A 21,604-nucleotide genomic window follows, 5' to 3' on the forward strand; every position below is an offset into this window, starting at 1 on the left:
CACTGGTCGTAGAGGGCGGTATTTTACTTTACCGACGAATACTGACTGCATGGTTTTGATGATTCTGCTTGGTATGGTAGACGATGTAATGGCGCGCTCCTCTACTACTGTCGTTTAGCTGCTGAAAACAGCAAGATTTCTTCAAGAAAATAGGGTAAGAAAATGGGCTTGTAGTTACAGATTTGCTTTTAAAGGGTAAACGTTATGGACAGAGTCTTAGTTGCTATTTGATAAAAAACAAAATTGACACTCTAAAAAAATGACACTGACTGACCTGCTCTGCTGAGTCTGTACACCCGTGTGTCACTGTGTGTTCTTCTCTTCCTTTTCCTAAAAGTGTATGGTTCTTTTACAATAATTGTCAATTAGGATCTACATGCATTGTCAATGATAGTTTTCATAACCTCACTCGGGAGTCGGGACTTACGGCTTTAGTACATCCCATCTGAAGGATGAAGAAATATTAATTTGGAAGTGTTTTGGCTTTGCTTTCAAATCAAAGAACACAAGGGTCGCGACCAGTTCTCGAGCTTGAGTTTGAAGCTCTAACTAACTGCTCCGCCATGACTAAGGTTTTATGGTTGAAAACTTAAAGGAACACATTGCCTGGGATCGGGCGAGTTGGTCGATGAAAAGCGTTTGAAACCGTTTGTTATGAAATGCATGGTTAGATAGATAATTCAAAAGTAGAATATACTCATACTGATCCACTCAAATTTGCCTCAAAATTGCATTGTTTTCCTTTTACTTTGCGAACTAACTCGGTCGGCCATTTATGGTTGTCAACAATTTGACTCCCATAAATGGCCGACTGTGTTAGTCGACGAGGTAAAAGGAGAACCACAAAATTTTGAGACATATTTGTGTAGATCATTGTATTCTACTTTTACAACATCTATCTAACCATACATTTTATATCAAACGGTTAAAATCGCTTTTTATAGACCAACTTGTCCGATCCAAGGCAACGTGGTCCTTTAACAGTATTGTCTTAAGGAAATAGTTTGTAATTTCTTTGTTTTTTATAAAAGATCATCCCATCATCATTCAAGATGTGGCCAAAGCTACTTGACATGAGTAAAGATGAGTGCAAGAGATTATTAAGACGAACTGAACTTGAGGCGTACGCTGGGATTGTCAGCGCCTTCCGTGCCCAGGGTGATTTGACCAAAGACAAGAAAAATATTCTCAACGAACTATCAACGACACTCAGGTAATAAATTGGGAAGTAAATATTTAGGGTAATGGTCCATTCTTTTTTAATATGCTGCCTCCCAAGTTTTGGCCGACTCGGGGGATTAAACCTTTTGCTTTTTGTGTTTGTACTGACGCAACAAAATATAACCATCTGCCGTGACTGACGTTCATATTTTATCTCCTGTAGTATTTCTACAGAACGTCATCGTGCCGAGGTCCGAAGAGCCGTCAACGATGAAAAACTATCCACAGTTGCGGAGAGGTATGACAAACTGGATGTAAACCCAGGCCATTAAATTCTTACACTTTTGGTGTACATGCTCTTCTGGACCAAAGTTCTTTGCTCTGCTTACCGTATTAAACAAAGAATCAACGCTTACCGTCGGGCTTAATTCACCAGTGAGCAGGGAAGTTTTTTTGTTGTACCCATGCGTGCTCTTCGTTATAAGGCATTCTTCGCTTACAAAGCTAGCGCAGAAATTTGGCGCTTGTACAGTAAGGGGAGAACGGTAATCATCAGCACAGAATTTGGCGGTAAGCAAAGCCAAGAAATTGGACCATGTTGTACTGCATTTTTTTGGATATCAGACCAATTGTTAATCGCCTGAATCGAAGAATTTTGTTTTGATTGAAATATGTGATTCTTTCATCCAACCCAGATTGAGCGGACCGAATAACTCTGCTGAGTGGGCCATTGAAGGACGTCGTCTGATACCCCTGATGCCAAGGCTCGTACCACAGACTGTGTTCTCTTTAACGGCTAACCAGGCAGCCAATGCAGCATTCAGCCATAATCTGACACTCCCTTTGCCCTCGGAAACGGCTAGAAAAGAAAGTAAGAAAAAATGTCCTAACTTTTGTTTAATTTTGAAAAACTACTACTGTGATGATTTGTTTTTCGTCATTAGAGCTTTGCCTGTTAAAAAGGGTCTATGTAACTTTTGTGGGACAAAAAAACACAATGTCCACAGATTTACACTAAACTTACACAGTTTGAAGATAATGATAGTAGAAAGCTTCCCTGAAAATACTACGTGCTGAGGTGCTGTAGTTTTTGGGAAATGAGTAAAACAAAGTAAATGATTAAAATAATTTTCGTCTCATGAGACGAAAATTATTTTAATCATTTACAAACGTATTTTCATGGCATTGTTTTACTCATTTCTCAAAAACTACAGCACCTCAGTAAGTAAGATTTGAAGGGAAGCTTTCCACTATCATTATCTTCAAACCCTGTAAGTTTAATGTAAATCTATGGACATTTTGAAAAAGTACCCAAATCCTTTAAAACATGTGAATTGAGAAATGCTAAAAAGACAGCAACCAAATTTGTCAAAATCTCCCTTTCCCCATTTTCGGGGGATTACTAGCATAGTACTTTGTGTAATTCCAGGAGTGCAGTGCTGTTAAAATAACTATTTGTATTATTTTTTGTTAAAGTACCGATTGGAAATGAGAATAGCAGTGTCGGAATGAAACCTCAGCATCAGCCTCCGAGCCCTTCACCCAATGTCGTGGTTTTACCCTGCGGCATCTCCATTCCAGTAAAAGGTACGCAGGATTTTAAACCCTCACCTCCTCCTCCATTATTTCAGTCTCCCTAAAGTAAGGACCATAAAATAGTCATAAATTTTAGCTCCGAGAAACAATTCATGCATAAATCATTTCTCAGGTCATATCTAAAACTGCACATTCAGCTACAGCTATGGCCAGATCGCTGATCTAGCTGTAGCTAAAGTCGTCGTTTCGGACACGGCCTCAGGCTCAAATGTTTTTGGGTGACAATTATCCAAAGGCAAGTTAGGAAGTGGCTTTTCTAGCCCGTCACAGTTTTTCCTAGACACCAGGCTAGTGTAAGTATCCCAAGAGGCAAGTTGAGAAGTGTTTTTGCGAGCCCATAGAAGTTTTTCATAAACACATAAGGTTAAAAAGCTGCATCCGCAAGAAATAACCTGATGCAAATTTAACATCTCTTATTACCGTTGCGGTACCCGCTGCCAAAACATAGGATTCAAACTGCCTCTAGCTACCGGGCAACCTCGATAGTCTAGTTGGTAAGACACTGCTCTAGAATCGCAAGGGTCGTGGGTTCGAATCCCACCCGAGTAACATGCCTGTGATATTTTTTCACAGGACTCTGGAAAGTACTGAGTATACAAACAAAAACAAAAACAAAAACAATTAATATAAGAAATAACCTGGTATGCCATTTTTGTCCTTTTACTACATCTCTTTGGAACTCCTTGCCTGGTGCATGTTTCCCTCCATCTTACAATCTAACTGTACTCAGAGGAATATCAAATCCTACGTTCAGCTCACCTGAGTTCTTTTCACATTAAATAATTTTTCTTTTCTTGTAGTGCCATACCAAGAGTAAAACGTTTGGGGCAAACTTGCATTCATTTTTTTGGCTTCTGAATTTGTGTAGGTGGCCCAGATATTGAAGTTGATACTCCTCCAGTGAAGAGATCTCGCTATGACTCGTCTAGCGGACTACCATCAAAAGAGCCACTGCCCTCGCCCCACGGCCAACAAACCTCAGCCCCAGTGAGTCTACTCGCCCCACCGAGTCCCAAATCATCGAGCGGACACATCATCACGACCAGTCGATCACTGAGCTTACCGGCCACCAAGCAACAGCACCTTGGATTCAACCCAAGCAAACAACACGTCGGTATGAATTTATCGAATAACAAGTCGCTCATTGGGTTGAGTATGGCGCCTGCTGGCAAACCTTCGCTGTCGTCATCGATGAGTAGTGTCGCTAAGACGGGAATGAGTAGTGCACAGTCACCGGTTAAATATACCTACACCAAGGCCGCTAGTGGGCAATCAGCGAGTAGTAATGCAGCTCAGAAAGTAAGTAGTAAGGCGGGAATGTGATTCCTCCATTTTTAACGGTAAATAAGTTTTGAGAATTTAAAAATAGAAAGCATAAAAGTAAGATTTAAAAAAGGTTAGACTGTGCAAGTCTTGCGCATATCAAAAATACTTGCTCGGTCTATAACGAAAAGGTTATTTTGATTTCAGGTAATCTTGGTGTCTAGCAGCTCGACATCCTTCACCCCGTCCATCCTACAACGGTCACACAGTGTACCCTCATCCAAGTCGCCTATCATCAAATCAGGCACCAAGCAGTCTGTCATACTGACCAGTATGTCCGGTCAGTCCCTGTCTCGACAGCCCGACATGAAACCCGGAGGCGCACAACAACCGATCGTAACGCAACGAGGGCGACAGCAGTCCGCCGCCAGCAGGTCGAATGTCAGACAGCACGCCCAGTTATCCCAACAGCAGATGGAGAGAAAAACCTGCCAGATTTCCAGCAGTCGTCAGTTTCCTAGTAGCCCCGAGACCATGCCGGGGACGATCCCAGTCATCAGTACGGGGAGGAAAGCATCAGGGAACATTGGAGCAGTACCGTCCATCAAAAGCACTGTCATCACAGCAAGGACTACCAGTAAGTACCAGTACTGCATCCCTTTGAAACTCCTTGCCTGGTGGAGGAAAATGTTTTTTGATTGAAAAAGTATTATTTAGGGCCAACATTTGGGGATAAGATCGTCCAAAAATGTGTGTGTTTTTTTTTTCCTCTGGCGTAGGCCTATTGAAAACAAAAATGACCGACCGACCCTCCCGATCTTTTAGCCAAAAGGGCAAGAATTTTTTTTTTTTATGCCTTACTTTGTATTTCAAATTGTTTACACCCAGCATCATTGATAAGCTCACAGATGGCATCCTACGTATCTACAAACATGGCCGGGAAGCCTCGGGTGAGAGCTGTCGGGAAACAGAAACTCATGAAGCAGATGGCACAGCACCCCGATGTGACGACCCAAATGGGGCCCGGTATGAACGCAAGCAATAAGAAGCAACAAATCAAATCAGAGACAGGTAAACTTTTTTTCAAACACATTTGTATTTAAAGGCAGTGGACACTATTGGTAATTACTCAAAATAATTATTAGCATAAAACCTTACTTGGTAACGAGTAATGGGGAGCTGTTGATGGTATAAAACATTGTGAGAAACGGCTTCCTCTGAAGTATTATCTCGCAACTTTGATGACCAATTGAGCTCAAATTTTCACAGGTTTGTTTTTTTATGCATATGTTGAGATACACCAAGTGAGAAGACTGGTCTTTGACAATTACCAATAGTGTCCACTGTCTTTAAGTTAAATTGTTACTTTTCGGGTCATGAAGTATGCATAAAATAATAACGCCAATGTTTGGCCAATTAGAGACCAGCATAGACTTCTGAATATGTATTTACTGTTCTGGTCATGAATATGTATATAAGCATAGTTTACATCTTTTCTTGTTACAAGGTGTGAAAAGTTTCAGTCAGTCTGTCAGTGTTACTGCTACTAGTAAACACCAGAGGTCAATGGGTCAACCTACTGTTACCATAGAAACGACCTCCAAGGCGTCTATGCCATCCCCTGCTATGATGACCTCCATGCCTGTGACTACAATAGCAGGTGAGACCAAACACATGGACATCCCATCACCTGGGCCAAAATTCATGGCTCTACTTATTTATGAATTATGCGCTTTTGATCTCCAGCTTTCCGCTTATACTGGGCAAGCACTGATTTTCAGACATACTTTTCTTGAGTCAAGAATATCTTAAAGCAAATTGAGGAGAGACTAAAGGTTTTGGATTAGGCTTCTATTGTTCCAAGGAGTTTGACCAGTTTTGGACGGCTCTGCGAACAGAAATGCAGAGTTGCTTAGCGGATTTTGTGCTTACTGTAAGATTTCCATTCAGCTGCTTACCGTAAGTACATAAAAGGCATGCTAACCTTCTGCTGCTTACTTTACGAAAATGAATGACGCAACAATGCAAGTCCATGGTGGATACGCAAGCTGGCCGCCTGTAAAATATGCTTTTAAAGCTTAAGCCACATTTTCTGCCATAGTAAATAAAAAATATACTTACCGATAAGCAGTGCTGTGAATTTTTATTTTCTTGTTTTGTTAACATTTTAACCATGTAGGTAATAAAGTAGTGATTGGAACGAGTTCAGCCGGAGTTATCTCTCATCACATGTCATCGATGTCTCCCGTACCTAGGCCTAAGCCTGGAGGTATCATCAGCATTGCTGGAGCCAACAAACCAAAGACTGTCCAGAGCTTCAAAGCAGCCACAACTACAAGTAAGTAGGATTAGAAACCTTTGCATGGTGTGAGTATAGTAAGGCGAGGCTTGCAATAGCCCAGGCCTAAGCCTGGAGGTATCATCAGCATTGCTGGAGCCAACAAACCAAAGACTGTCCAGAGCTTCAAAGCAGCCACAACTACAAGTAAGTAGGGTTAGAAACCTTTGCATGGTGTGAGTATAGGTTGGTGAGGTTTTCAGTAGTGCCATGTGTACATCTGTGTTGAGTAGTGTTGGTTCTGAGAAGTGTTCTATTCTTATTATATGCAAGTGTACTTTGATACTCTTTTTAAATTGAAAGATATTATAGCAGACTCGAAACAAAAATTGTAACATAATTTTTTTGTTAATGAAGAATCATTACGCAGAAAGGTATTATAGGCATTACTATTGGTAATTGTCAAAGACTAGCCTTCACAGTTGGTGTATCTCAACATATGCATAAAATAACAAACTATTAAAATTTGAGCTCAATCGGTCATCGAACTTGCGAGATAGTAATGAAAGAATCAAACATCATTAACACACGAAGTTGTGTGCGATTAGATGGTTGATTTCGAGACCTCAAGTTCTAAATCTGAGGTCTCGAACTCAAATTCGTGGGAAATTACTTCTTTTTTAGAAAACTATGGCACTTCAGAGGGAGCCGTTTCTCACAATGTTTTATACCATCAACCTCTCCCCGTTACTTGTCACCAAGAAAGGTTTTATGCTAATAATTATTTTGAGTAATTACCAATAGTGTCCACTGCCTTTAATATTAAATTGAAAAACCTAAGACAGTTTTGGTTCAGTCATAATTTTTATTGGTTAAAATCACTGGCCTCAGAAATGCAGTGTAAAATTCAAGCCCTGTGAGAACGAGTACAACACTGAAAAAATCCATTTATGGTCTAATTCTCGTAAAAAAAAAAGTCTGGAAAAATATTATATTGTTAGTTTTTGTTTGTTTTGTTCAGATGTTGGCCAATCGTTGACGAGTGGTACACAGAAGATGACTGGTAAGACAAGCGTTGTGATGATGCACAAAGCACACCCTCAACCATCTCCAGCTCAACTCACAGAGTCAGCTAAAAACTCACCAGTAAGTACTGACAACTATTTGTGGTAATCGCTGTTCAAGTGGAACATTTACCTTTGGTTTTTGGAACTGTTAGATTTTTTAGTCCTGTACAAATGTAGATATACAATTAAAACTAACCTGTGAAAATTTCATCGCAAAAGGCCTTTTTGGCATATAACTGAAAATCAGGAGCAGTCATGTTGTTGATGGAAAAATAATCCTCCATTAAAATACACAATTTGAGAACTGTATCTGACAGTAATGTTTCTCAGGTTCAAACTTTGGGGAATAAAAAATGCTCATTCTTGCCATAGCACTTTACTTAAAAGTGAAGTGATTCTATCGAAAGCTGCAGTACTATTAACTTAGTAAGTTTTTTTTTGCCATAAATTTTAAGAGTGATTATCAAACGTATACCATTCCTTTGACTTTATAATAGTTAAACATTTTTTTTGCAGGTGCACAATATTATGACCAGCTCACTCTTGCAGCGACCCAGGATCGCCATGGTAACTGGCGTAACTTCAACGACAACTGCCTCTAATTTGTCAGCCTCGAGTATTCGCTTTCCGACATTACAGAGTACCGGTGGTAATATTACCATGACAACGACGGTGAAATCACCAAAGCGAATGAGAAGCCCGATAACAATAAGGACGAGTGGCAATCAGCCCAATCAGGTAGGAATCCTTGTTGGAAAAAAAAACGAAGAAGTTAGTGTTTTTAAAGGGTTTTGGTACTTTTTGTACAACACAAAACACAAACGTCCACAGACTTACATTAAACTTACACGATTAATAGATAATGATGGTTGAAAGCTCACCTTCAAATAGTACTTGCTGAGCTGCTGTAGTTTTTAAAGAAATGAGTAAAAAAAAAATCATTATTTTTTTGTTTGACTCCCGGAACATTATTTGACTCTCCTCTCTGTTATTTTCACTTTTTTCTTCTCAAAAACTTGTCGACTAATGAAGCTGAATTTGGGGTCATCAAATGCAAAGGTCATTTGATGTCCATCAATAATGGTCATTCTCTTTCTCTTTTGTTTGGTATAGAGACGGCAAGTGGCATCAATATCTCCAAATGCCTTGCAGAGCAGTAAACCTCCAGGCTCCTTGGATGAGGTACCTAGCAAAGAAGGTAAAACAAATTGGCGTTTGAAGTTTTATATTTATTGATTTACTTTCCTGATCATCTGACAATCCATCAACTCCCAGGCTCCATCTTATCTTTCTAGGCTCATATCATTCCATCACCGGGACAGTAGACTACGATCATTTCATGAACCCACTCACCTTGAATGCAACTCCCTGCTCCAAATCTATTGGCCAAGGCGCCTTTGGTTATATTGTTCCCCGCCTTTAAACCGATCTTCCCCACAGTATCTGCTCTTCTACCTCAGCTGCTACATTCAAGAAATTGCTCAAAACAGAACTGTGGTATCGATTCTAACTCAAATGTTCACAGCGCCTTGATCTGTTATTTTTATAAGTAGTAGTAGTACTTGTGACTTTTTACTTGACTTTTAATAGTTTGTAAACTTAATATTCAGACTTGAGCGGAGGCTAACCTGTTAACCTGCCAGAGGATAAAGGATCTGGCAACTGCCATTTTCAATAAACTGTCTTGTCTACTGTTGTGTTTATAGAGCTTTCTGGAAGCGTCAAGCGAGGGCTCCATCCCAATAGTGAATGGATCGATTACGATGGAGCGCCACCTGACTCTGCCTCCTCAGCCATCAAAGCTCTACTAGAGTTTAGATCACACCCAGGTAAAGATAAAGACTAGGCTAGTGTTTGGCTGCAGCTATTGGCTACGGCTAGGTGTCTGTTTGGATATGCGCACAGCCAGAATCATGGGTACACATTTGTTTGCGTGTCCATTCAAATGAACAACAGTTTGAAAACTACTGATGTAACAGTTGTCTCAATGTTATTTATATATCAATATTAACAATCATCAGTTTTAATCCCCCAAAAAATTGAATTTGAGAGGTGTAACTGTCGGATATTTTTCTCAGATTGTGCATTCCAAGTACTGATTATTCTTCCTGCGTGGACGTAACCGCTCTGGATTTTCGATGATACCTCAAAAACATGACCACCTTTTGATAAAAAAGTTTGCAGGTCCGTGAAAGAGCGCAAGACTTCAAGACGAAACTGCGATTTTAGAGCTCCTCGGTGATGGCACTTCAAGAAGCAAGCAGTTGTATTGTATTTATCTATTTTTATATAGAACTAAAGCAATCAAACGGCTTCAAAAACCAAATGTATATTTTCCCTTAAAGACTATATTCCGATTTGTTGACTTGTTTTTCTTACCAACAGATGTAAGCCGACAGACGATTGATCTTACCCAAATGGCATCCTCCGCCTCATCCCCATCCATCACAAGAATCTCCTACTCCCCGTCTCCCTCTCCGTCTCAGTCCTCAAATCCCGCTCCTTCAAGAATCTCACAGACTTCACCTGTTATGCCCAGAGTGTCTCAATATGAACTCTCCGGTGCCGGAGGAGTAATGCAGATGGAAGGGGCGTCGCAATTACTGTCCAACATGCAGAGTAAACTCAAGAGAGCTTTAACTTCAGTTAAATCAGGTATTGAATGGAAACAAATTTGATCATTATGCTTAATTATAAATTCATTCATTCATTTTTCCATACTTCATGAAAACAGAACACAAAATTTTTATTTTTAAAGGAAACACCAATAAACGAAGCTATTTAATGAGGCAGAGAAAAATAAATAAATAGAGTATGGAGGCATCATCTTGAAGCGGAGGCTTATGTGGGGATGCCTGGGGACAGACAATAAACAAGGACAAGAAAAAGTTTGAGGTTCCTATAAGGAACTACGGGTATTCTTCTTTTGTGCACATATTTTTTTATATGCTCTGGAGTTCGCAAATTAAATTTTCGCAGGTTCGATTTTTTGTATACATCTGCATTTATATATGATTTAAACCATTGAACAGTTCCAAAAACCAAAGGTGCAATTTGCCTTTAATACTGAAAGGTTGGAGGATATCTGACTTCCGGGGTAATGCTGTCAGCACGGAGCCTGCTGTTTGGAAGAATTATGTTATCTTACTATCTGATCGCATTTATAAAATATTGTTTTCAATTTATTTCTTTAGGAAAGTCTGCCCCATCTACGTCCTTTCTCCAAACAGCCACTATGGAAGTTGAGAAAGCTCTTCAGGAACAAAATAAAGCTCTTTTAGCAAAGCGAATCGAGTCTCGTAGCCCACAACCTGGCGACAGAACTGTCAGTCCAGCAGGTCTCTCTGATGTCACCATCCATAAAAAGGTCCAACAAGAACGGTCGGGGGATGGCGGGAAGGACATGACGGTAGAGGAACAAGGCGTGGTCACTGAGAGGGTCAATCTGTCATCGGAGGATGTATCGTCATTTGTTGATCAGTTCGAACTGTTCCTTGAGAGTGAGGGTCTAGAAGATGGAGCGATTGGCGGCCGTAGTGGTCGGGGGAAGACTCCAAGTGACAGTCAGAAGCCATCTGAAGCCACTGGCCCTCAGCAGGCTGCAGATTCCACTCAGGTTACAGCTGGAAAAGTTTTGGAATTGTCAAGTGAGAAGCGAGAAGGAAATCGTTTGTCGAAGAAAGCAGTCGCTGAGGTTGCCGTACCCCAACTTGGCGGACCGTCTTGGAGAAGTCAAACAGTGAGTACAATTGACTCGGGTGGCCGGGGGCACTAGGTGGATTGGGTTTTTAGTCCATACTTGACTGCAGGGATTTTCCCTGGATTAATGCTCTAAGGTTTTCCTCCCAAATCTAAGCTTAAACTTCCTTCATTAAAGCTCTCCATTTTCGTTCAGCTGATGTTACTAGGCATTCTTTGCTTGACAGCTAGCACAGAAATTTGGCGTTTGGCGCTAGTACAGTATAATAAGGGGAGAATGGTGTTCGTAAGTGCAGAATTTGGCAGTAAGTAGACATACAAAATGTTGCCCGATGGAATTTTTTCTTTCTCTTAATAGCTTTGTGAAAATGTATTTGAGGCGTTTATGATGACGTCACAACTCTGTTTGGATAAACATTTTGCTTGAAAGCTTTGCTTAATTTCTTTGAAGCGTTTTTGATGACGTCACATCTCTTTTTTATGATTGACAGACCTTTGAACCAATCTCGTCCTCTGGTCAGAAGGCGGCTGCTAGCGTGGTGATGGAATCCGGGTCCGTTGATATCTCCCAGATGAAGCTTGAAGACTTTACTAGTCAGAGACTCCAAGAGGAAGAGGACGATGAGGAGAAACAACTATTAACGAGTCCAGATACCAGCCCCGCCAAGATACATGGTAGGGATCAGAAACAAGACATTTGTAACTGGTATTTTGCTAAATTCTTCCAAGCATAACATTGTTCAGCTATACTTTCTACGTCAAGGCACTGCAGCCGATTTCACACCACGCTAACATTAATCCTATCTCAGGTTAGGATGAGTCACCCGTCCTAACTTAGGATGGGTTCAATGCGTCCTACGCCTTTGGATACGAAACTGACGGTTGAAATTGACGGTTTGACACATTTGGTAACAACTCAAATATATTTTTGCATGGTAACGAGCAACAGAGAGCTGTTGATATTATTCAACATTGTGAGAAACAACTCCCTCTTAAGTAATGTAGTTTTGGAGAAAGAGGTAATTTCTCACTAAAATATTTGATTTGAAACCGTTCTCAAGAATCTGAAAGCACACAAATTTTGTGTAACAAGGGTGTTTTTGGTTTCATTATTTTCTTGCAACTTCGACGGCCAATTAAGCCCAAATTTTCACAGATTATTTTATGCCTATAATATTATAAAGAAGCCGCTATTATTATTATTATTATTATTACTATTATTATTTTAGATGGTAGTTACACGGTTGCTACTGGTTCTGGATCAGAGGAGCGGGGTACCAGTGACTCTCTTAACGTCAGGATTAGTAGCCGTAAGCGGAAGGCACCAGCTCCAATAGACGATGAGCCCGGACCTACCAGCATGTCCAGTTGGGCAAGAGCTGCTTTCAAGTAAGGCGTTGGACTAAAAATTATTTTGAAGATGTTTGAGAAATGTTTGATTGGTGATTGTTCTCTGAAATGATTGATTGTTATTGACTATTATTGTCCATTGAAATGTTGAATTGATTATTTGCCATCAAAATGTATAATTTACTTAATGTCAAATTAAAATGTTGACTGAATACTGACCACTGAAATGTGTGATTGATTTTTGTCCACGGAAATTTTTTTTTGATTATTTCTTCGCTGAAATTTGTGATTTATTATTGTCAGTTGAAATGTTTGATTATTGGCTATTGACACTTTTGATTGATCATTGTCCACTTTTTCATTGATTTTTGTTCATTGAAATGCCGGATCAGTGTTTTTCTTCTAGAATGTTTGATTATATTATTCTTTGAAATATTTGATTGTAATACTGTCCACTGAAATTGTTGATTGTTTGCCGAAATGTGTGACTGATTTGTTTGATTGATTATTAACGGAGGAATTATTTGATTGAACTTTGTCTGCAGAAATAATTTGAAAGATTGTTGTTAACTGAAATATTTGTATGATTATTATTTTTTTTTTGCAACTTGTTTTTTTACATAATACGTTTAATAGTTAAATTTTTTCAATTTTAATTGATTATTGGTTTATTGTTACATGATACTGATACTATAGAATTCTTAAACATGTTTAATTAGTCTTGGTTAATTATGTATTGGTTGATTATTAGTTCTTGATTGATCATCGGTGATTGATTACCTTTGATTGATTATTAATTATTGAAAAACACTTCATGATTTATTGTTAGTTCTTGATTGATCATCAGTTCTTGATCATCTACCAATTCTTGATTTATTGTTAGTTCTTGATTGATTATCAGTTTCTTGATCATCTACCAATTCTTGATTATCAGTTCTTGATCATCTATCAATTCTTGATTGATTATCAGTTCTTGATCATCTACCAATTATTGATTGATTATCAGTTCTTGATCATCTACCAATTCTTGATTGATTATTAGTTCTTGATTGATTTGTTAGTTTGCTTCAGCGTGTGATGCGATTCCGAGGTGCCAATCGATCCAAGGGGGACTTGAATGCTGCCTCATGGTTTACAAGACCAGGTAAAGAATTCACTCCGTTGCAAGTTTGGATGTCAAAATGATCTTCATTATTGATTTTTTGCAATTTTATTGAACATTTTGTCAAATAAGTTTAACAGAAAATGAAACAGAAATGAGCCTTGAAACTAAGAGGCAACTGAGCCTTAACATGAAGATGCAACTAAATCATGATGTCATGATGACGTCATCAGGTTTCAAACTACAATAATAAAAAATAATAAAATAAATAAAAAATTATAAACTGAAATTATATTTATGTTTGCAGTATATCTAAAATGCAGATAAGCCAATAAATGTCCAGAGAACAATTGACCCCAAATTACTCTCCAAAGGCGGATAAATATTCTTACTAGAAAAGTATTTGTGCGACCCTTAGAAAGTCTGTTATATCTAGTACAAAATTAACTACATCTGAAAGACTTTTCCACACACAAAGTTACTGATTTATCTTTACACTGCATGAAATACTAACTCAAAGGCCTTGTTTCTGTTCGGACAAAAACCTATATGTTTGAACAGGTGTTAAAACCTGTACCGTATGGCTAGTTATTCTTCTTCTTCTTATGTCTTATAGTTGCAGCTGCTGAAGCTCCTGGTTATAATCGAGTTATAAAGACTCCCATGGATTTTGGTACAGTCAAGAGGAAACTGGAGGTAATTAAAAAGTCTTAAGATGAATTTTCTTCACCTTTTGTTTTTTTTCTCTTCCTTTGTAACAGCACCATTGGTGGATAAGTGCACGTTGTAAAACTTTAACAATATTAGACCTCCCTTCAATATTGAGCAGACACCTTGCTTATCCCATGTCCGACTCAAAGGACCTCTTCTGAACGTAGGAGTGGGCTTTTGCCTTGGCTTGGGTTCTGTCATATGTTTAGAGCAGTGTGTATTTTGCACGATGGTAATGACAGTTTGAATGGAAATATACGGTAATTGTTTGTTACAAACTATGAATATTGTAAGGAATATTTGGAATATAAATCAGTTATTTTTATATTTTAGAAATGGTTATTCTCTGTGGGCGTTTCTGACCATTGAAGCCATAATGGTAAAATTTATTGTTCTACTCTGTTCGGATAAATTGAAGTAGTGCCAGTTTTATTATTGCCATGTTTCTTTTTTTTTCTTTTTCTTTTCATTATTTGTTTTAAATGACAAACACGCATTTTGCTTTCAGAGTGGCCAGTATGATGATTTTTCGGGTTTCCATGTCGACATGATGTTGGTTCATAACAACTGCATCCAGTACAATCCTGTAGGACACGAGATTCGCAAAGACTGCGAGGAAGTCTTTCAGTTTTATGCGACAGAGTACGCCAAACTTACAGAACGAAGAGAAAGGGTAAGAAAAATACTTGGTTTAAAAGAAAAAGAATGACACTGTATATTGCAGGGTTTTTCTGGCAGGCGAGATACTACGCTGTTCTACTATCATAATTTTTACATAATTACTGCATAAATTTAAGAGTTATAAAAGTAACAGCTGAGCAAGTTTTGAGATGTGCCGCTTTATTCATAATAAAAGTTTATAAAAAATCAATCTCCATACAATGTGAGATTTTTAATTTTTTCTCTCATTGAGCTGTTTGCAAATCTTGCCTGCAATTCAAAGTCCTGCCGTTGATTTCACAAAGAGTTAGGACTCGTCTTATCTCGAGTTAGGACGAGTAACTCGTCCTAACTTAGGATTAATCTTAAGGTCTGCATGCTACAGTGCAGGGTTGGGACTTGTCCCAATTTCTAAGGTTAGTCTTAAGTTAGGAAGAGTTTTGTGAAATCGACAGCAGGCTCTGTGGCTCATTTGTTAACATGTGATGTTACAGGTTACATTGTCTATAATATTAATGGGCAATCCATCATGTGATGGCATGACAGTAACACAATCAACTAATAAACGATGTGTTCTTTCTTATAAATATTGGTAGCTTTTTAAATGGAGCACTGGATCATGCGTACAAGTGTTTTGTTTACAGGTACATTGAATTACTCTAGTCATTAAACTTAATGGATGAGCAGTTACTCTGTCTTGGCCATTCAGCAGCCCTACTGGTTTGTGATTCAATTAAGTCCACTGTTTGGAAAAGGAATTACATGGAGATAACAGGTGTTAGTTGTCAGTTGAAAAGGATGTTTTATTCTAGCCTCTTTTTAATGAAGCTTTCCCATGATAGACAAGGCATTTGGTTTACCTGTTAAATCTGACACCTGTTTTTTCTTCTCTCTTCTTCCTTTGCAGCCGTCGCCGAAAAAGACCAAACCTGAGGACCTTCTTTGCGACAAGGGCAGAACTCCTGCAGTAAGATATCTCCCATTGTCAAAATAAGTTTGGGATAGGATAAAAAAAGACATTGTTATGGAAGTCCTTCGTGAGTTTAAAATCGTCAAAAGATGAAGGATTGTGACGATTGCGAATGGTACACCCAGAGAAAAATATCTGAAACATTTTGGTGTGAAAAGGTATAAGAGTGGAGGATAGTGGAGGATTGAGGTAACCCGTGGGCAGTGTGGCAAGGGTTGTAAATGTAGTGCATAATTTGTTGTTACTACCTTCATATGTAAAGGCAATGCACGTTTTGGGAACCAATGTTCAAGTAAAATGTGAAGCTCAGAGAATCTCTCATCAAGATTTTAACTGAACAGATTTTATGAAATGGATTATCGTAACTAAATGTTGGAATAAACGGTTGTCAAATTGTTTACTTGAAAAGTTGTTTATTTACGTCAGGGTTTGTAATGTAATTATTAAAGACACCTACATAACCTATGACTACATTGTACGACAAACTTTTCAGTTAAAATGTGTCACGGCCGAGCGGTTAAGAGCACAGGATTCAAGCTCTAGTGTTTGATCAGCAGAGTGTGGGTTCGAATCCCGGTCGTGACACTTGCTACGTAAAATTGGGGAGGTAGTGCTTTCTGCTCTACCGGCCAGGCTTCAGACTGATGATACCCAAGCCTACATTCGTATGGACTGTGGAAGGGGTAACCATGTTTCAGCCCTAGGAGCAGGTGGCAACGGCCTCTGGACAAAAATAATTGTAGCCCACACCTTTAAGTGGCCTTCAGGGCTTGTGTGTCTGGCGACTTGCAGAAAAAAAAGTCATGTTATAAAAATTGATTTACTTTGTACATCGTTCTAAAGATCAGACATATTATGCTTTGTTACAACCTGTCACCTGCTGACTAAAAAACCTACTTTCTAAACACGTTTTATTTAAGACACTACTGCATTAAATATCATGATAACTCTGAGAGCTTTGTGAGATCTTAGTATTTTAGCTGGACTTTCACTAATTCACTCTTTTTACTTAAAAAACTCAAATAAGATTACAACCTTTATTTGAGGGGGTATAACACCAGTAATTACACAATGTGTGAAGACTCCACTTTCATTGGCTCCCCAGTATACAAATTTTTTTAGTTTGGCAGTGGGGGAGAACCTTGTACAGTAAGACCATTAAAGAGTTATCCACAAGTCTACGCCGGGACCTGATCCCCCTCTCTGGCAGACGTTAGTCCTTTAAGTCCATTAAAGATTTTCCCTGATAAATTTCATGAAATCTTCGTCGGCCACAATCCCAGATGGTGAGTTGAGTGGGCTGTCTTGTTGACCAAACATGCCGTGGAAGCCATTCTTGTAGTTTTTCCATGTGACTTTAACGCCTGCCTCTTCAAGACGTTTAGCATAGATAATGCCATCATCTCGTATTACATCAAACTGAGCCGTTAAGATGTACGCCTCCGGTAGACCTTGAAGATCTTCTCGCATAAGAGGAGCAAAGTCTGGATTCATAAGAACCGGACGTAGCTCCTCGTACAACTCCTGGTCACCATCGACTGCTGGTGGCGCTGTATAGCCACTCTGTTTGAACTCAGCAGGGATATAATCGTGTGAGAGACATTTCTGTATCTTAGGTGACATCTTCGCTTGTCGAGTTGTGTGCTTGTTTTGCGATATTGCAGTTTTAAGATGCGGTTTGTTGTTGAGGTAGATCGCCCAGAATTCTACTGTCGTCAAACGGTCCAGAACTAAAGTGGAGTAGTCGCCATTCTGCTGGCTCGATGGAAGCTGGAAATCAAACGCCTGCAAGGCAGGGTAAATCAATACCTGCAGTTTCAGCTTGGGTAACCCCTCATACTTAGGGTCAAAGGTCATCCTTTGAGCGACAGCTGCAGCAAGGTTTCCTCCAGCACTGTCACCCATGACAGCAACTCTAGCTGGGTCGACATTGAACTCTTCAAGGCGACGTAAGAAAGCAACTGTAGCTGTTGTACAGTCATCTATAGCAGCGGGGAAAATGTGCTTTGGGGCCAAGCGGTATCTAAAAGATTTAAAGAAAATGTCTCGTTATTCATTATGTGGCTCAGGAGATTTTCAACGATGAACATCATTGCCCCAATGGTAAAGGTGCAGCTACAATGGGGGAGAGAGGTTCAGTCATAGTTTATCAGTAAAATTACCACTACAGTTGCAATGCTCAGTACTGATGTAGGCCTACTTCTAGCCAAATATGGTGTTCATTGTTTTTGTTGAAAAAAAACCTCACAAAATGCAGGTTTTCATTGATTTTCAAACTTTATTGTTGACAACTTCAAACTTGTCTGTTTCAATTCTTCTCTTTGCATTAAATAATTAAGTGATCTATATTCAATTTTGAAAAAACAACATTTTGGACGATTATTTTCAAAGTTGTTTGTGAAAGTTTGTGCGGTTTAAACTTTACTTACTCGACAGAGACAATCACAACACCCAAAGTTCTCGCGTACTCGGAGAGCAACCCGTGCTGCATGTCTAAAGTTAACAAATAAAACATTTTAGAACAATTTCAAAAGAAATATATAAATCATTGCAAGGCTCTCGCGTAACAAAACTATTTGCATGACAGGTGGGGAAACAATTAAAGATTAACTCCTACAAGCCTGTTTGTAGGTATGTAAATACATGTAGGCCCCTAAATGTTGAACAAAATTTAACAGGTGCTGACGTAGACCCATGTCAAATTCAAATCTATTCATCCAAGTTAAATTTGGCTCCGCTGTTGTGTGGCTTGTTAGAGATAGGATCGGGATACTGCCGTTAAACGATGTGTATAACTATAAGTTAACATTCATTGTTATTGTTAAAAAATCGTTTCAACAAATTGCCACAAAATAGGAGACTTTTGAACGCCAGGTGGCAGCAGACTTGGATTTCTATTGTGTATGTCATTCTCGCTCGGCCCTCGCATTTCCAAGAATAATACCCGAGTCCATGCGTGGTCCGTGCCACCTGAGTCCCGTCCCCAAAGTTTCCCATTGCTTATATCAACGTAAAAGCTCACCAATGTGGCCGAGTCGCCAGCCGCCACCGTGGTAGAAAACGATCGCCGGGCGCTTGGTGGAAATCTCCCCGGTCTTTTGATCATCAAATACCCGAACGAGTACCCCGTCAAACTCGGTGTCTGTGTAGGGAACGTTTGGACCCTTCTCACGCATTCCAGGTCGAAAACGCTCGTCGAGTTTCTCCATTGTCGACGGGACGGAGTTCCCAATGAAAAACATCTAAAAAGAAATATTTTGATGACCATTTCATTTCGTTTTGTTTTATTTTAAGAGGTATTGCATACCTAAATTTTGTTGAAGTTATTTTGCCATGACATGAATCCCTACTCCTGTGAATGAACATGTACGTAATAATGTATATTAATGTATGTTATTTCACATGTAGAAGTTCCAGCTTCATTTGTTGTTAATTTTTGATGGAAAAAAGTGAAAATCTATGTTAATAGAAAAGTTGCGTAAATACACAGGTAATTACGTTGGGCATGCTAAAACAATTGGCACCTTATGAGAATATACAGCACCGTGGCAAGTATAATTGATTTAAGTGAAGCTTTCGTTCTAGCTACTATCATCTTCAAATCGTGTAAGTTTTGCAATCTTCAAAATACACGATGTGACGTCAGATGTTCAGGTCATGCCTCTTTATTTTCCTCCGTGAGCCTAGAGAGGTCGCGCGCTGTTTCAAACTCATGACGTCATGTGCAAGGGTTAAGTTAAAAGATGCCAAGTCCAGAATCCAGCTATGCGTGAGGTTTTTCAAAGCTTAACCCCCCCCCCCAACCCGGGAATTTTTTTTTTGGCCAGTTTAAGAAGGCCTTCCGAAATCGCCGCCCAACATCTTCTTATACACACGAGTGCGATTTGGCAATGCGTTGTCGTTAATTTTTTTTTCCCGAAATGAAACTGGCCCCAATGCGTGAGAAAATGGTTGATGTGCGTGTGAGCGTGAGACAGAGCCCAATGCGTGAGTCTCACGCCAAATGCGTGAGACTTGGTAGGTCTGTAAGTTGTTGTTAGAGTTGAGACTCACCACTTTCATAACCAGTGTTATCATCTTCAGTGTCCATGGGTTTTCTATTCCCTCTGGTACAGGTAGTAGAACGATGTACGCCACCACCGCCAGTGCAGACACCAGTAAAACCTGTTTGATCATGGCGGCTGCACTAATTTACCTGGGGAAAAAAAGAGAAAAAATAACAGTATAGCTTTAGTGTTCAAAACAATAAGAGCCTGAACAAGTATTCTGGAGTATGTGTAAACTTGTTGCTGAAAGTATTGACACGTGAATTGTGGCGAAAGATGTTATAATGAACACCAGACTCGACTCGAGCTCTGCTGCTGTTAATTCTGATCAGTTTCTGTTCGAGTCCCGGTCATATCCTTCAGCAATGTACCTGTACCTGCGATACACTTCACTCAGTGCCTTGTCTTGCCTTTCAAAACGCTGTTTTCAGGTGAAAATATTTCTCGTGGAGGAATGACCTCATAAAATGTTTTTTTTCCTAAGAAATAACAGACAGAATACAAAGGATTCTAAACACAAAACACACGATACAGTCCAATGAGCACAATTCTTTTATAAGTCCCACAGATACACCGAGTATTAAAAAGTCCGAGTATACAGACTAAAACTAATCAATTCACACTACCGACAACAAAACACAATTTTACGAAGGCCTGTTTGTGTACAAGGTCAAGGCTTATACAAATTCACATTGTTGTCGTGGTGGTGTGATAGTACAGCACTCGAATACATCTCTGAGAATAAATTGTGTACCAATCAGGAAATTATCCTACATAGGTAAAAATAAAATTGACAATGATATCAGTCTGTCGATCGTAGCCTTCATAAAAATAATAAAAAGATGGTACAAATCTATAGCTAGCGTATGATTATTATCTTACCTTGTATTTTGAGCAAGTATAGATTCAGCAATGGAGCAATAGGCCGTCGTCCCGCTAGACTTGACTCAAGTCCCAATTCCGTGCCATCGCCAGAAAACTATTGTTTTGTGATGCTCTGCATTCCCCAACCTGTTCAATTCTCGGGACCTCAATGGCGCATATGCTTATGAGGGACCTCTCAGCACGAAAACGGGACTTGAATCAAGTCTAGTGTCGCGTAATGGTCGGCGGGCTTCGATAGTCAATGATAATTTCGTGTATGCGAGAAATTAAAGGAACACGTTGCCTTGGATCGGACGAGTTGGTCAAAACAAAAGCGTTTGTAACCGTTTTTGGAAAGGTTGGAAAGATGTTTTAAAAGTAGAATACAATGATCCACACAAGTTTGCCTCGAAATTGCGTGGTTTTCCTTCTACTGTGCGAACTATTATGGTCGGCCATTTATGGGAGTCAAAATTTTGACCCCCATAAATGGCCGACGTGTTAGTCGACGAGGTAAAAGGAAAACCACGCAATTTCGAGGCATGTTTGTGTGGATCATTGTATTCTACTTTTACAACATCTTTCTACCCATATGTATTTTATAAAAAATGGTTACAAACGCTTTTCAAAGACCAACTCGACCGATCCAAGGCAACGTGTTCCTTTAAGGGTCACACTTTTTTTTCAAACAAAATCGGTTCAATCATCGAGTACTGATAGGGACAATGCATAAAGTTCATTTTTTGGTGGTCTTCTTTTGTGGTTCGGGTCGTAGTACAATACGTATATACATGTACAGCCTGCAACGGGACGCATGTACATGTACACTTGTATAGC

At 39.4% G+C, this 21,604-nt stretch overlaps 3 protein-coding genes across 4 annotated transcripts in view; 2 read left to right on the forward strand and 1 right to left on the reverse strand.

The window, feature by feature from the left end:
* The window catches only part of LOC139945201 (serpin B6-like), a 49,699-nt gene extending 28,593 nt beyond the window's left edge, over positions 1-21,106 (forward strand). The window contains exon 4 of the transcript XR_011787061.1: positions 21,061-21,106. The gene's annotated coding sequence lies outside the window, so the exon portion shown is untranslated. The remainder of the gene's footprint in view (positions 1-21,060) is intronic.
* Positions 63-16,810, forward strand: LOC139945083 (uncharacterized). The gene is made up of 22 exons (XM_071942339.1): positions 63-154; positions 1,032-1,213; positions 1,385-1,459; positions 1,857-2,032; positions 2,638-2,748; positions 3,626-4,056; positions 4,228-4,657; positions 4,909-5,091; positions 5,528-5,680; positions 6,200-6,358; positions 7,320-7,444; positions 7,882-8,103; positions 8,479-8,563; positions 9,072-9,194; positions 9,751-10,020; positions 10,560-11,104; positions 11,556-11,739; positions 12,294-12,453; positions 13,476-13,558; positions 14,133-14,212; positions 14,736-14,900; positions 15,795-16,810. The coding sequence occupies exons 2-22, from the start codon at positions 1,053-1,055 to the stop codon at positions 15,879-15,881; spliced, it is 4,008 nt and encodes a 1,335-aa protein (XP_071798440.1). The 5' UTR covers positions 63-154; positions 1,032-1,052; the 3' UTR covers positions 15,882-16,810.
* On the reverse strand, positions 16,950-21,023 carry LOC139945085 (neutral cholesterol ester hydrolase 1-like). Of its 2 annotated transcripts, none has more exons than XM_071942340.1 (5): positions 20,786-21,023; positions 19,911-20,052; positions 18,880-19,099; positions 18,287-18,350; positions 16,950-17,880 (listed from the first exon to the last, which is right to left on the reverse strand). In XM_071942340.1, the coding sequence occupies exons 2-5, from the start codon at positions 20,031-20,033 to the stop codon at positions 17,088-17,090; spliced, it is 1,200 nt and encodes a 399-aa protein (XP_071798441.1). In that variant the 5' UTR covers positions 20,034-20,052; positions 20,786-21,023; the 3' UTR covers positions 16,950-17,087. The 2 variants fall into 2 exon arrangements, with proteins under 2 accessions (XP_071798441.1, XP_071798442.1); XM_071942341.1 differs by lacking the exon at positions 20,786-21,023 and adding an exon at positions 20,281-20,373.
* Positions 21,107-21,604: the final 498 nt, after the last annotated feature.

The sequence above is a fragment of the Asterias amurensis genome, chromosome 12, assembly GCF_032118995.1.
Source record: "Asterias amurensis chromosome 12, ASM3211899v1".
Classification (NCBI taxonomy): domain Eukaryota; kingdom Metazoa; phylum Echinodermata; class Asteroidea; order Forcipulatida; family Asteriidae; genus Asterias; species Asterias amurensis.